The sequence below is a fragment of the Spermophilus citellus genome (assembly GCF_964194105.1).
Source record: "Spermophilus citellus genome assembly, chromosome: 7".
NCBI classification, from domain to species: domain Eukaryota; kingdom Metazoa; phylum Chordata; class Mammalia; order Rodentia; family Sciuridae; genus Spermophilus; species Spermophilus citellus.
Window position 1 is genome coordinate 28337121 of NC_138188.1, and position 15148 is coordinate 28352268.

The window sequence follows — 15148 nt, forward strand, 5'->3', positions numbered from 1 at the left end:
TTCATCAGCAAACAGACATTAACAGAGAGAAATACATATTTACTGCAAACACAGGTTCACACACCTATGTCTAGAAAAAGCCAAAGGAATAAAAAAATTCTGCAATTTATGGTATGTATAAATTGGTTTTGTTAATATGCAGTAGCAGGATCATTGCTATATTTGGAAGTATCTGTATTTAACAAAGCCAGAGAAAACCTTTAACAGAGCCTTTAGACTGTATTGTGATGCTAAAAGGACTTGAAAAGAGTAACAGTAATTTCTGAGGAAAATAGTACAAAATTACATAAACCCATGGGAGAAAATTAATCTCATCTTTTCTCTTTGTTATAAAAGGGAGAGCTTGGTGATGCAGGAGAGAAAGGCTCACGGGGTCAACAAGGACCAAGAGGGCAGCCTGTGAGTTTAGTTTCTCTGTTTTGAACTCTTGATTGAATTTCTTGTTTGGTATTTGTTCTTGTTTCATATAAAAATCTGATATTCTTGATATATTGAACTTGGGTTACAAATATGACATGATCACTATAGCTGCTGAGAATTGTAATAGTCAAAGATTCTCAAACTCCTGTAAAAATAAAGAATCCAAAGAAGCCCTGGGATTTATTTTGCCTCCTTCCGTGTTGTTGAAGAGGGAAGTGTCAATGAACCTCTTCTGTTGGACAAAGATGTTTTATAAGTATCTGAGTCTTTTGGGAATGCAGAGATGCCCAGTGAAACATCTTTCCAGGGCATCAAACAAGACAGCCAATCAGAGTTGTGAACATTTAAGAGAATATCTTCGAACATCCAGAGTGTAGAAATAATGTTTGCAGACCAAAGATCATAAAAGACTTACTTCTACAAATAACACTGGCAAGGCAGGTCTATGTATTTTTACCTCAGTTCTTACTGTGAACATAAGAATAAATTATCATATTTCACTGTATAATTGTTGCAGACTTTTCCCATGTTTTTTTAATGGTGCATTATAATTATACATAATGGTAGGATTCGTTGTTACATATTTGTACATGTCATTGCAGATTTTATGTCAAATTTTCTTGCAAAAACATGGGGTGCAACTATTATGTGTGTTTTTTTAAATTGTGCTGGTGGTAGTCCTTAAAAATCGTTTATTATTAAACTGTTTTGAGCCCAACATTAGGATGCATGGAATACTCCTAAAGATATATTAATGTGGTGGCAAGATTAGGCAGTGAAATAGGATAGTTATTTTGTGGCTATTTTCAATTCACCACCTGATAGAAATCAGCTTTTATCATAAAGAGTAATGCTACCTTCCAGCTCATATTTCTGAGATTTCTTTCACCAGTGGCTAGGAAGGGTCTTTAGGTACTTTTTTAATCACCCCCCCTTTCCCCCTCCTTTCTTTACACTGAAATAGTAGCGTAGAGAGGAAGCAAAAACAGGCCCAGGAGACTTAAACTTAAATGTGAAAAGGGGAAGAACAGAATAGGATTACTGTCAAGTCAAATATGAAGTAAATAATGGTCAGCTTCTATACTCTGAAAATTCAGTTGGTAAAACTAACATTTTGTTTGATTTCATTAAAATTTCCTGGTTAAAAGTAGCCCAAAGCTTGGGCCACCATCTCTACTGCTGCCACCCACAGCAGCAGCAACCTTGGCAGCAGCAACAATAACAACAACAACAACATATTTACCATTCGTTAAGTACTTTCTACAGAGAAGGTACTAGCATTGTGCTAGGGATTTTCCATGCATATTCTCAGTCTTCCCAACAACCATACCATGGAGATGATTGTTGAGAGCCACAGAAAAAGTCCCCCAATGAGCAGCTCGGTGGTCTGAAAGAGCGGGGAAACAGCCCAATGAACATCACCTCAGAGGAGCCAATCAGTTGGCAGCTAGAAGTTTGCTGGGGCCGCTGTGAGCCAATCATCAGCTGGCAGCTGGAAGTTTGCTGGCAGCTGGAAGTTTGCTGGGGCCCCTTCGGCTGTGGCTCTCAACATCTGATATTATTATCTATATTTTACAGATGAGGAAACTAAAATTTAGAGAGGTTGAGCAACTTCCCCAGAGTCACTCATATAACCATATTGGCACTGAAATAAACATTCAGGTCTGGGACTGGGAATGTGGCTCAGTGGCGGAGCATGTGCCTGGCACGCATGAGGCTCTGGGTTCCATCCCTAGCACGAGGAAAAATATTTAGGTCTCATTCTACCATCTTTTCTACCCCCATCCTCCTTCCCTTCCTTTCCCTCACCTTTGTCCAATTCAAAGTTCCTCCACTCATCCTATCCCCCAACCCCTATTATGGATTAGCGTCCACTTATCAGAGAGGACATTCAGCCTTTGGTTTTTTGGGATTGGCTTACTTCACTTAGCATGATATTCTCCAACTTCATCCATTTACCTGAAAATGCCATAATTTTATTCTCTTTTATTGCTGAGTAATATTCCATTGTGTATATATACCACAGATTCTTTATCCATTCATCTATTGAAGGATGTCTAGGTTAGTTCCACAGTTTGGCTATTGTGAATTGAGATGCTATAAACATTGATGTGGCTGTGTCACTGTAGTATGCTGTTTTTAAGTCCTTTGGGTCCAAGGAATGGGATAACTGGGATAGATAGCTGTCTATCTAATGGTGGTTCCATTCCATTTTTTTTAAAGGAATCTCCATACTACTTTCCAGATTGGTTGCACCAATTTGCAGTTCCATCAGCAATGTATGAGTGTGCCTTTCCCCTGACATCCTCACTAACACTTATTGTTGCTTGTATTCTTGACAATTGCCATTCTGATAGGAGTGAGATGAAATGTCAGAGTAGTTTTGATCTGCATTTCTCTTACTAGAGATGTTGAATATTTTTTTCGTATATTTGTTGATAGATTGTATACCTTCTTCTGAGAAGTGTCTGTTCAGTTCCTTAGCCCATTATTACCCTAGATATATGTATGACTGCATGAATGGTGTGCTCCTACTTCCTGTACAACCAGAGAAGTGAAAAATTGTGCTCCATTTGTGTACAATGAATCCAGCATTCTGCTGCCATGTATAATTGATTAGAACAAATAAAAAAATATTTAGGCCTGTCTGGGTGATAAGCCTGAGCAAGTAACCATTACATTGCCTCTATTTCCAATATTATTCTCTAAAGTATGTCTTTATTCCTGGAAGTTTATCAGTTCTGGAGCTTCTTTCTTTGTTTTTCTTGCCCTACAAGGAAAGCGAGTTTAGTCCAATGGCTCAGTGACATGGCTCCTGAAACTCTGCCATCATCTTGCTGATGTTGCACCTTGTTGAAGCTTTTACAAATCAGCAAGATGATACCTAAAACAACTGCCAAACTTCCTGCCAGGTGTGGTGGTGCATGCCTGTATCCCAGCAGCTCGGAAGCCTGGGGCAGGAGGATCGCAAGTTCAAAGCCAGCCTCAGCAATTTAGCGATGCCCTAAGCAACTCAGAGAGACCCTGTCTCTAAATAAAATACAAAAAGGGGCTGGGGAGGTGGCTCAGAGGTTAACTACTCCTGGGTTTAATCTCCAGTACCCAAAACAAAATAACAACTAAACCCAAACCTCCAAACTTCCTTCTGTCATGGTCTTTTAAAATTATAAACCTTTATCCCCTCCTAGACCTTCCCTCTTCCCCACCCCATTGCATTGTTGAATTATTCAAGGTTCAGATGTTGTCATCAACCATGTGTTGATCTGGAGGACAATGGATCTTGTGTCATTTTCTTAGGGTCTTCTTGGTCCAGATGGATATGGACGTCCAGGAAGAAAAGGAACAAAGGTGAGGGTTAACTTACAGGGTATCCTGACTTGAAAAATATTGCTTTCATAGCCCCCTGTTCCTGCTGATGGGTAGAATCACAGCCTCTCCTGTGTTTCTCTTTTGCTAGCAAAGCAACAAACCTTCCTTTTCCTTTTTCTCAATAGGTAGGTATGTAGTATGTATGTTTGTGTGTGTGTGTGTGTGTGTGTGTGTGTGTGTGTGTATATATATATATATATGTAATTTTATTTTAGTAGACTAAGATAATTTTCTAAGTGGTGTGCCAAGAATGATTTTTACATGCTGCTTATGATGTGCTGTAGCTGGCAGAGTTCCTTCCTAAAAAGTAAAAGTAGATTTTGTCCCATTCTTATTTAAAAATCAAACTTCTTACCTCACCTGCCACCTTATAAATACTTCATGCCTTGTAAACACCCTTGTCTCTATTTAATATGCCCTTCTCCATCTCTCTCCCTTGGATGATTTTCACTCATTTTCTAAAACCAACTCAAATATCAAATTCTCCTGGTGGAAACCTTTTTAACTTCTCCAGACAGAATTTGTTGTCCTATGCTCTGTGTTCCTAAAGCACATTGTATGTGTTTCTGCAGTAGCGCCTTTCCAGGTAGGTTGTATTATAATTTCTCTGTATTTATGTCTACCCACCTAGTCTATGAACTGGCAACATGATTGCCCCTTATTCATCTTTGCATTGCTGAAATGGAGCCTGGCACAGGGAAGGTGCTTAATAAATAAGTATTAATTAAAGAGTGCCACTACCATTAGAAGCTGGTATTTTCCACATAGCTCATGGGTCACACTGATGGGTTTTGAAACATGGAGGTCACACGAAGTTTGTTGAACAAACTCGTATTCTGACTGGTTTAGTCTCCAAATTACTATCTCTATCACCATCATTTTTTTAATTATTATTTTTTCTATCACCATCATTTATTGCCTCACAAAGTAAGAAATCACTGGGCTGTTTACTGATGCTCAGCTACTTCATGATGTCAGGACTCTGGGCTGGCTTGTCTGCAGTTCTCATGATTCCTCTGTGGTTGCAAGATGACACTGTGGCCATGTTGTTGAGGAAAAAAAAATGTCCAACACAGTAATTTCCTAGTGAATATCCATGGAATGATGGAGATAGAAAGAGCCTTCGTGACTATCTAGTTCAGCCTCGTTGAGTTACAGACAAGAAAACGGAGGCTCAGAGAAGTGAAGTAAGTTGCCTGTGGTCATATAGCTGGTCAGAGACAGAGAAAAGTGTAGAAGCTAGACTACTGGAGCCCCATCCAGCAAACTAAGTCTTTCTTCTCTAGGGAAGTAGTTGCATGTGAAGAACATTCTGGGTAGTATGTGCTCAGCTCACAGCTAAGCAATGTGTGTTGTTAACATGATGCAACACATAGATTCAGTCAACGTTTGTGTGAATTTTCCTTGGCAAGGTCTAGTGGTCTCACTTTAAATGGGCTTTATTGCTGCTTGTCAGTTCAGCTACCTTTTCCTAGTCTAATCACTATCCTCCTCATCGAGGTAACTATTTCATACCCTCTCCACTCTCCTCAAACCTCCAAGGCTCTTTCTATTTTGCTTTCTCTTCTACACTCAAAGCAGACGATCGAGCTTCCGACTTCATTTACAGAAGCAATGAGATGAGAACGTCTGCATATGTCCACCACCAAGTGGGCCCATCCACTTGCCTCTGGACCCAAATATCCTGCCTTCGTCTTCTGCTCTGGATGAACATTCATGTTTCTATCCAACATTAGTTCCTCATCTCCTAGACTGAACTCTACTCCTTTTGTTTACTCAGAGCTCTGTCCTCTGAATATGCCACTTTGATCTTTTGCATCGTCCGGTGTCAGTTATTTCCATTTGTGTACAAAAATACAAATATTTCTCATCTTAAGAAAAACAAGTACCCCAAATTCCTTACTTGATTATACACTACTCCCATTACCTTGCTTATTTTTAGCAGCACTCATTGAAGGAGTCATCTATATCTAGTTGAGAACTAGGGATGATATTATTCTCTAGGGGATGTTTGGAAATATCTGGAGATGTTCTGGTTGTCACAATGGGAGAGGGAAGGGGATGCTACTGGCATCTACTGTGTAGAGACCAGAGGTGCTGATTTAACATCTGCATCACACAGGACAGCCCTCACGACAAAGGACTACCAGATCTAAAATGTGCATAGTGCAAGGGTGAGAAGTTCCACTTTCTAACTGATGATAGTTGAGCCTTTACTCCCTGACTTGGTCTGCTTTAGACAGAGTGAACCGCATGTAACTAAATCCAGTGGTCTGCACTCTGCCCTGTCACATTCCATCTTTCAGCAGCTTTGATAAACGTGACCATGGGCTTCTTCTTGACACCTTTCCTCACTTAGCTTCCAGTACATCCCACTTTTTTTTTTCCTGCATGCTGTTTCTCAACCCTTGTTGCTGGATCTTCAGAATGTTCTTGATTTTAAGTATAGGAAGATTCAGGGCTCTATTTTCACAATTATCTCCCCATTACTCACCCCTTGGGAGACTGTCCTCAGCAAAATCCAGTTTCCTGGCCTCAAGTACCATCTCTCCCATGATCTCCAGTTTACATCTTAAGTTTGGAGCAATATCCTAACTTCGGAAATGCTTTGCTTTGATCATCTAACAGGCGTCTTAAAATTGGCATGTTCCCAAACAAGTTTCTTCTTTTTAAATTGATCTTTTATTCTTTTTATTATAGAAACATTTAAACATATATGAAGAGATTAGTTTGACTTAGTTTAGTGGCTAAGATTAGTAATGATCCCTCCTCATGTACTTATCACCTAGTTCAAACAATGAAAAACCCCTGGCCAATTTTGTTTTATTTATATTCCCACTTACTTATATCCCCTTCCTGCCAACTATTTTAAAGAAAACCCCAAACGTCTCATAGTTCATATACAAATAATTCAGGTTGCATCTTTAAAAGGTTGTTTAAAAATATGAACATCAAAGAATTTGCAGTAATCTCTTAATATTATCAAATACCCCACTGGTCAAACTGGTTCCCTTGATAACCTGCCTCTCACCTGAGCCTTCCTCATCTCAGGGTATGGAGTTTCTCCAAGTGCTCAGGATAAATGATGTTTCTTCCTCTCACCCTTATATTTAATGCATCAATGAATAATGGTGAGTCTATCTTCCAGATATAGCCATCCAGCATTTGATAATTTCTCAGTGCTACATCTCCTCTCTGAACCATGCCAACATGGTTTTCTACCTGGATTATTGCAGTAGTCTCATTCCTGGTCTCTCTGCTTTCAGCTCTGTCCTCAGAGCATTCTACAGGAAGCAGCCAGAGCCATTCTTAAAAACAAAGCCCTGCTGTGACTCCCCATGTCACTCAGAATAAGTTATCGTGGCCTCCTGTGAATTCTTCAGCATCATCTCCTCCTGCCCTCTTCCTGCCCTCCATTGGCTTCAGTGTTCCTTAAACATGGCAGCACACTTTCATTCTCTTGCCTTGGGGTTTCTCCTGCCTGGAACACTCTTGTCCCAGATATCTGTTTGGCTTGTTTCCTCAATTCATGTTGGTCTTTGCCCAAATGCCACCTTTACAAATAGGCTTTGCCTGGTCACCTTATATAAAATAGCCCTCTATCCCACCCAAGAACACATACTCACATGCACAAATCTAATCGACTGCAGATAGAAGATGTTTGAAAAAAATTGTGTCTGTACTGAGCATGTACCAGCTTATTTTATGTTATTGTTCTCTAAACAATACAGTATAGCAACTGTTTACATAGCATTTGCATTGCATTAGGTATTATAAGTAATCTATATATGACTTAAAGCCTATGGGAGGATATGCATAGGTTATGTGCAAATACTATCCTGAACCATTTTACCCAAGGGACTTGAACATCCACAGATGTTTTGTCTGTACAGGATGCTAGAACTAATTCTTCCAAGAATGCTAGAACAGTATTCTTCCATGAATACTGAAGGACAATTATAATATTTTACTTCTTGATCCCTTTCCGGGAATAGCATTTCTCTTTTCCTATGTGTTTGTTTGTTTGCTTGCTTCCTCACTGGCATTTAAATTCTATGGGGTCTTTGTTCTGTTCACCGCTGAGTTCCCAGGGCCTAGAGAAGTGCTTGGCACATGGTAGATGCTAAATAAATACTTGTTGAAAGAAAGATTGCTTTGCAGCATGCCTTTGGTTCTGACAATGAATGCTTGCTTCCTAACATTCAATTTGGTGCTCCCCCCTTGGTTTCCATTGGGTCAAACGTAGGGTTATTTAAAAGGAGAGAGAAAAATGCTTAAGAAGGAAGTATCATTATATAGTATGCCAAGGAGAGGGAGAAAAATTTGTAAAAATCGTTTACAAGTTGTTTCATGTTGAATTAGAGAAATGGAGTAGGGCCCCTTGAGAGCAGCTCAAGATAATAACAATTTATATAGTTGTTTTTCCTGGCACTGGTTTTGAATTTCTTTCCTCAAAATTACAATGTCTTCTTTCAGTGAGGAATGTAAAGGAAATACTTCATCACATCACATTAAACATGACCTTATCTCATTTCCAACACTAGGGTGAATCTGGATTCCCTGGCTATCCTGGTGAACAAGTAAGAAGATGTCTTTCTGGCCTGGAAACTGGTATGCAGCATGTGTCATTAGTTTGTATTTATTTTTCTTTACATTCACTGTTCTGCTTTTGATTTTATGAAGGGAGAAGATGGTGACCCTGGCCACCAAGGAGAGAAGGGAGCAAAGGGAATCAGAGGGAAGAGGGTAAGCCCTAAGAACCCTCTCCCACACTTCCATTGCATTAATGGACTTCGTGGCAGGAAGCCCATTCCTTCTTAAAGCACTTTCCGTCCTTTCTCTGATCTACCACACTCTCCACTTAGTCCCCCCTCATTTATCTTCTGAATGCAATGCAGTTTACCAAATCATAACAACAGAAAATACAAGTTAGAGTTTTAGTTATACAAGACCAACCTTTTGAAAACATGCTGGGGCCCTCTCTGTCTTTTGTAAGTCTGGATGAGTTTTAGCTGTAGATCAATCATCGCTGTTTCTTCAGGATTCTTCCAAGCCTTAACTTTCTTTTAGCTATTTTATTTATTTATTTATTTATTAATTATTTCTCAGGAATTCTATCTTGGTGAAATTTCAGTCCATTGTGCTTCATGGAGTCTCCCATTAAAAAAAATCTATTCCTTCAGGTTCTGAAGATTCAGTCTTGAAGAGCCACAATCACTGGCAACTCTTTTTTTGAAAAGATTAATCCTGTGGATATTAACACAGTGGTAGTGTTCAGCTGATAGATATCAAAGCGCCAAGGCTAGCCAGGGAAAGGACAGAAAGTGCAGAAAAAGAGGAAAGAAAAGAGAATATATGTTTTCTTTTTTTGGTACTGGGGATTGAACCCAGGGGTTCCTTACCACCAAGCTATACCCCATCATCCCTTTTTATTATTATTTTTTTTTGAGACAGGGTCTTGCTAAGTTGCTGGGGCTGGCATGGAACTTGCAATATTTCTGCCTCAGCCTCCCAAGTAGTGGAATTATAAGTATGTGCCCCAACACCTGGCTGATAATTTGTATTTTCCATGCATTCAGTCATTGGAATCTTCACTCAATGGCAATGACTTAAAGAAAAATTTGATCTGTGCTTAACTTGGCTTACTGCTGGCTATGGTTACCCTAATCAGCTAACTTATCTCTCTAGTTTCAAATCAAAAAGGGTGAAAGCATCAGTGAAATCCAAATAATGCCGTATCATTTCAAATACCTGGAATACAAGCAGTGAGCCTATGAAAAATCATGTGCCTTTTCTGAGACACTGAGAACCTGACGGTGGTGTGGGAATTTTTCCTTTTCCTTGATGTCAGGACCTTAACATAGACTTCATGTATTCCTTTTTGCTATATGACCTTGAGACTCAACTCTTTGAAGGCTTGTCTGGAAGTGTGTGTGTATCACACATGGGCAAGTCTGGAGTTAGGTATATGGGGCAGGAGGGCTGGATGGTTAATGAAAAGGTACCCCTTCTCTTTCTAATCTCCATTTCTCTCCTCATGGATTTACTGTTCATAAACCAACTGGACAATAGCAGACCCATTGGCCTTATGTATAATGACAACTTGATATCTCATAGCGGGTCTCTGTTAGTTGTAATCAGTGTGGAAGCTTATTCTTTGCTTTGGTCATTTTTAGGGTAATGCTGGCTTTCCTGGATTTATTGGAGCTCCAGGTGACCAAGGCCTGCCAGGCAAAATGGTAACATGTATCTGTTCCTTTCTTTTATTTTCAACCTTTGTATAAAAATGCATAAAGATTTGATAAAAGGTGTCTATAAAGAGGAAGTGAACATTTGAGACAGACAAAAGAATCTAGGGAATAAGCCAAATTTGCTTCAGAGAACATTAGCTTCAAATCATTACTCAGTGTGTGTACTTATTAAAAAAATAAATACATATATATACACACATACATATATATTTTTTCTTGAGCATGGGGAATATAGTGGAGTGGCTAGAGATTTATGAATCTGCCTAAATACATAAGATAATGAATAAAACTCACTGGAGAGTGAGTTTATCAATGCAAACAAGATGAGCAATGATGTGTATGCAGGAACCAGAAGGAAATACTAACAAAATAATAATTTTTATAATCCTAACTGAATTAATAGTGTTCTAAGCCTATAAATATCTTTTAAAATTCTGTAAAAAGTCATTTGGTTTGAAAGAAAAGACTTCAAAGCTATGATTCTGCCCCCTACCTCCTCCTGGGGCATGGAATGGCATCTAGAGTCAGCTGGGCATTAAACCTGGTGGTTTCACTGAGGTTTAGGGTTTACTGGAGAGGTGAGACAAAGCTAGAGAAGCAAAAGTCATATAGATAGAGGTCTATTCACATCATAGTACAAGTGAAGAAACAGAGACTGAGAAGATTATGGTGACCTGCCCAAGGTTACAAATGGCTAATTTGTGCTGCATAAAAAACAAAGATCTATAGACTCCCAGAGTGATTGGAGCCAGGCTGCAGCTACAATCTGCATAAATATTTGGCTCATCTTGTTTGCATTCATAGACTCACTCTCCAGGATTTCCCTAGCACCAAACACGTACTAGGGAAAAGGCAGAGTAGTGATGGGTGGATGGAGAGAAGGGATAGGGGAGGGACTCGGATTTAATTTAGAACAGTGTATGAACAGACCTGGGATGTTGAATGAACTTTTCCTGAATTTGATCCTGAGCTACAGCTTGGTTGCAAAATGCTAAGAGTCTTTATGTGCCATCTGTGTGGACTTCCCATACTCTGAAGTCTGGGACATACTTCTTAGGCACTCTGGCTTGCTTTAAGGAGTCAGACAGAATCCTAGGGCTAGGAGTGAATGGCTATCTATGTATGGTGGTGAACTTTCATAGTATCTTTTGTCAGCTCTGGAGAAGAATGTGTTAGATATCAGAATTTTTGTTTTAAATCCAAGTGTCTGTTCTTTTCAGGGCATCAAGGGACCCAAAGGTTTGGTGAACATGATGGTAGGTGAAGATTTTTAATTATAAACTTTAATTTTTTCAGAACATAAAGATTTTCAGTTTCCCCAAATGGCAATCAATTAATCCTAAAGATTCTTTAGATTATTTTTTACAAATTCTGCTAGTAGTTTGTTTATAGACTTTGCAATGTTATAACTGAGTAAAAAAAAGAATATTTAAATTCAGCAAGGAGTCTCGATGTTTTTTGAGTAACATCAGTTGATGTGAAAGGAAAAACTCTGAGGCTACTATCTTTGTGCAGTATACCTTTCTATGAAGCTCAAACATTGCTTACCAATTGTTTGTAAGTCAACACACAGTATGGTACAGGCTGTTGTGCCTCCTGGTACACTTCAAACAATCTCAAAAGTTATGATTTTTCATCTCCCAAGTACACAAAAACTAATAGGTAGGGAGTGGGGCTATGGAGACAACGGAGGACAGGAAGTGGTGGGATCTGGGGTTGAGGGTAGAACAGGGCAAAGAACAAGGGCTCATGGGGCGAGGGTTGTGGCTCAGTGGTAGAGCGCTTGTCTAGCATGCACAAGGCACTGGGTTGGATCCTCAGCACCACATAAATGTAAGATAAAGATATTGTGTTCACCTAAAGCTAAAAAATAAACATTTTTTTTTAAAAAGAACAAGGGTTCAAAGGAAGAAGCAGAATTACTAGGAGAAATAGTAGGATACTTATCTTGTCAATCATTCTAGAGAAGTATTACAGGAATTGCTAATAGAGAGATCCAAGCACTGAAAGCATTTCTCTTCAATCTCCGCTGAGATTTCTGAATTTCAACTTCAAAATCAGGTTTGATCCCGTTGTTTGTGATGTAGATTTAAAAAAAAAAACATAGTATGGCTTATCTATCTATCTCATTATATTGTGTATAAAATCTTTTAAATGTTTTAAATTATCTACTGGATCCAGAAATGGAATTGTTGGATAGTTTCATTGGCTCTAATAATTTTTGAGTTTTCTGTTGTAGATTAAAAAGCTCTGATAACATCCACATGACATTTCTAAGCCACAGGAGTGAAGAAAAATATGTTTTCAAATTAAATTCTTATTTCCTTTCCCTGTCTCTTTCCATCTTTCTAACAGCCTTGTGAAATTGTTGATTTCATTCGAGAAAACTGCCGTAAGTTATTTGGAAAACACTCAAAAGGAGCCAGTATGTGAAGTGGGAATAGGTCAAGGATTGGGGGCTAATGTCCCCTGAGGATTTGACTGAGGCTTGGAAGGGGCTTTTCTATCATGAAAAGTTCTTACAAATTAACACGTTGGGTTCAGTCCCCCTTTGGGTAAATAATCTTTTCCAGCATGATCTCAAAGTGAAGTGGTTTGAAAGACATACCAATTCAACTATGAAGGAGCTATTGGCCGAAGAATTTATGGGGCAGCTAGATAGTAGAATAGATGATATGGCTCTAAATGTAGTGATGAAAAAATCACCATGTACTAAGTGAAAGATGATTCAGAATGGAACATATACTAAGCTCCAAGCTTTAGGAAATAAAAAAGAATAATTATTTATTCATTTATACACACATATATATTTACATGTATGGATGGATTAAGGATAATTTGAAAAATTTCCACAAGAATATATTACTTGTATATGTACCTTGGTATATAATATGTGGAGTTTATATTCTATGTATTACATATAAATTATATATACATGTGTATATATACATATATGTAGTTTCAGAATGGCTCAATGTATGAGATTTAATTTCACTTGAATGAGACTATTGTTATCCTCAGTAACACTAGACGAATGTATTTCTCAAATCAAAGCCCGGAAGTTGTCAGTGTGGGTTGCCTGTGGAGCCCCATGGTATTGAGGGATACAGTTTCTGTATTCCTCCCCACACCTCGCTCTCTCCTCTTTCTTTCTTAAACTGAAGATTGAACCCAGGGGTGCTCTAAACTGAGCACCCCAGTATACATCCCCAGCCCATTTTGTTTTTTATTTTGAGACAGGGTCTTGTTAAGTTGCCAGTTGAGGCTGGCATCTGACTTGCAATCCTCCTGCCTCAGTCTCTTGAATCTCTGGGATTACCAGTGTGCACCCCCATGCCTGACACCTTATATTTTCTTATTCTGTTATTGTGTTGTGTATGTGTGTTTACACCCTATCCCCCAAACCACCCCATGGTCCAAGCAGATTGTGAGGCTCTAGCCATCATATCTATATTTCAATCAGTGGGAAAGGAAGGGAAAGGAGCAGGATACTTGGTACATACTAATTTTCTTACTCTGTTATGCAGAATTTAATAAGAGGGTTACCCCACTGGAAAATGTGGTCTTTGTTCCAGGCAGCCATATGCCCAGTCAGAAAGTGGGGTTCTGTTACCTTAGAGAAAAGGGAGAGTAGATGCTGGGAAATATACTCAGCAGGAGTCTAGAAGGTACTGCTTGAATTGCTGGGAGGGGAGGTTTTCATATTGAAACACATGGAAAAGATGCCACTGTCTGTATAAACTAATAATCTTCTTGTCTCTCCAAAATTAATTGCCTTCCAGCTTGCTCCACAGGTAAATTATAGTCTTTATTCACTTAAATCCTCACCTGTTTGGAGATGTTACACAATATCTTAAGTCTGTGTCTCCCTTGTGTCAAGGTGTTCATAAATGCCCAGTGTTCCCGACTGAAGTGGCCTTTGCCGTGGACATGTCAAATGATACCTCCCAGCTGGATTTTGAGAGGATGAGAGACATTTTATTATCTTTGTTGATGAAGTTGGAAATAAGTGAGAGTCACTGCCCAATGGGTGCCCGAGTGGCCATTGTTTCCTACAATGTCAGAACAGATTATCTGGTTCGATTCTCAGACTACAAGGGGAAGCCTGCCCTTCTGCAGGCTGTTAGGAAAATCCCTCTGATACAGTCCTCTGGCCACAGGAACCTTGGGGCTGCCATGAGGTTTGTGGCAAGACATGTATTCAAACGTGTGCGCCCTGGCATCCTGTTGAGGAAGGTGGCTGTGTTCTTCCAGGCGGGCGGGGCCTGTGACACAGTTGCCGTCAGCACAGCCATGCTGGAGCTCAGCGCAGTGGACGTCACAACTGTGATCATCACCTTCACAGAGGAGCACAACCTTCCAGATGCTCTACTGGTAAGTGGGTGGGGGATTGGTGACGGGTGGGGTTCACGGAGTTGGCACCTGGTTCTTACCTCTCCACCAAGGATCACTTGAGGAATGAGAGTTGTTCAGGGGAAGAATTTCCAAGAGATGACTGTGGAGGCAAGGAGTGAGGGGTCTCAGTATAGACCCTATTGCCAGGGCTACTCCTAGTACTGGCTGGCAGTTCCTGAGCACCTGTTCTGTGCTATGGGTCTCATAGATATTATCTTACTCAGTGACCCCCCAAAGCTCTAGAGGTAGGTGTTATTATTTACCTCCATGTTGGGAATAATAAATCTGAAGCTTAGAGAGGTTCAGTATATCATCGATAGTCAGATATCTAGCTAATGGAAGGACGGATATTATCTACTTTCAGGGGTGTTCTTAACCACTATGCTAAACTGTATCATTGGGGTCACAGACTGTAACTTTCTTCCTTTCTTTTTTTTTTTTTTCCTAAAATGGTGTTTTAGTCAGCTTTTTGCTGCTGGGACCAAAAAGTCTGACAAGAACAACATAGAGAAGGAAAAGTTTATTTTGGGGCTCATGGTTTCAGAGGTCTCAGTCTGTAGATGGCCGACTCCATTCCTTGGGGCTTGAGGTGTGGCAGAACATCATAATGGAAGAAAAGCAGCTCAGGACCTTACTGGGAAGCAGAGAGAGAGAGAGAGAGAGAGAGAGAGAGAGAGAGAGAGAGAGAGAGAGAGAGAATATGGTCACCTTTC

At 39.6% G+C, this 15148-nt stretch overlaps 1 protein-coding gene across 1 annotated transcript in view; it reads left to right on the forward strand.

The window, feature by feature from the left end:
• Positions 1–15148, forward strand: part of LOC308652761 (collagen alpha-4(VI) chain-like) — a gene marked incomplete at its 5' end in the record, with an annotated part of 92639 nt that overhangs the window by 58917 nt on the left and 18574 nt on the right. Inside the window, 9 exon segments of the mRNA XM_081300798.1 lie at positions 337–399; positions 3718–3768; positions 8334–8369; positions 8473–8535; positions 9966–10028; positions 11261–11296; positions 12396–12432; positions 13823–13834; positions 13921–14414. Coding sequence (XP_081156924.1) covers positions 337–399; positions 3718–3768; positions 8334–8369; positions 8473–8535; positions 9966–10028; positions 11261–11296; positions 12396–12432; positions 13823–13834; positions 13921–14414 — 855 coding nt within the window.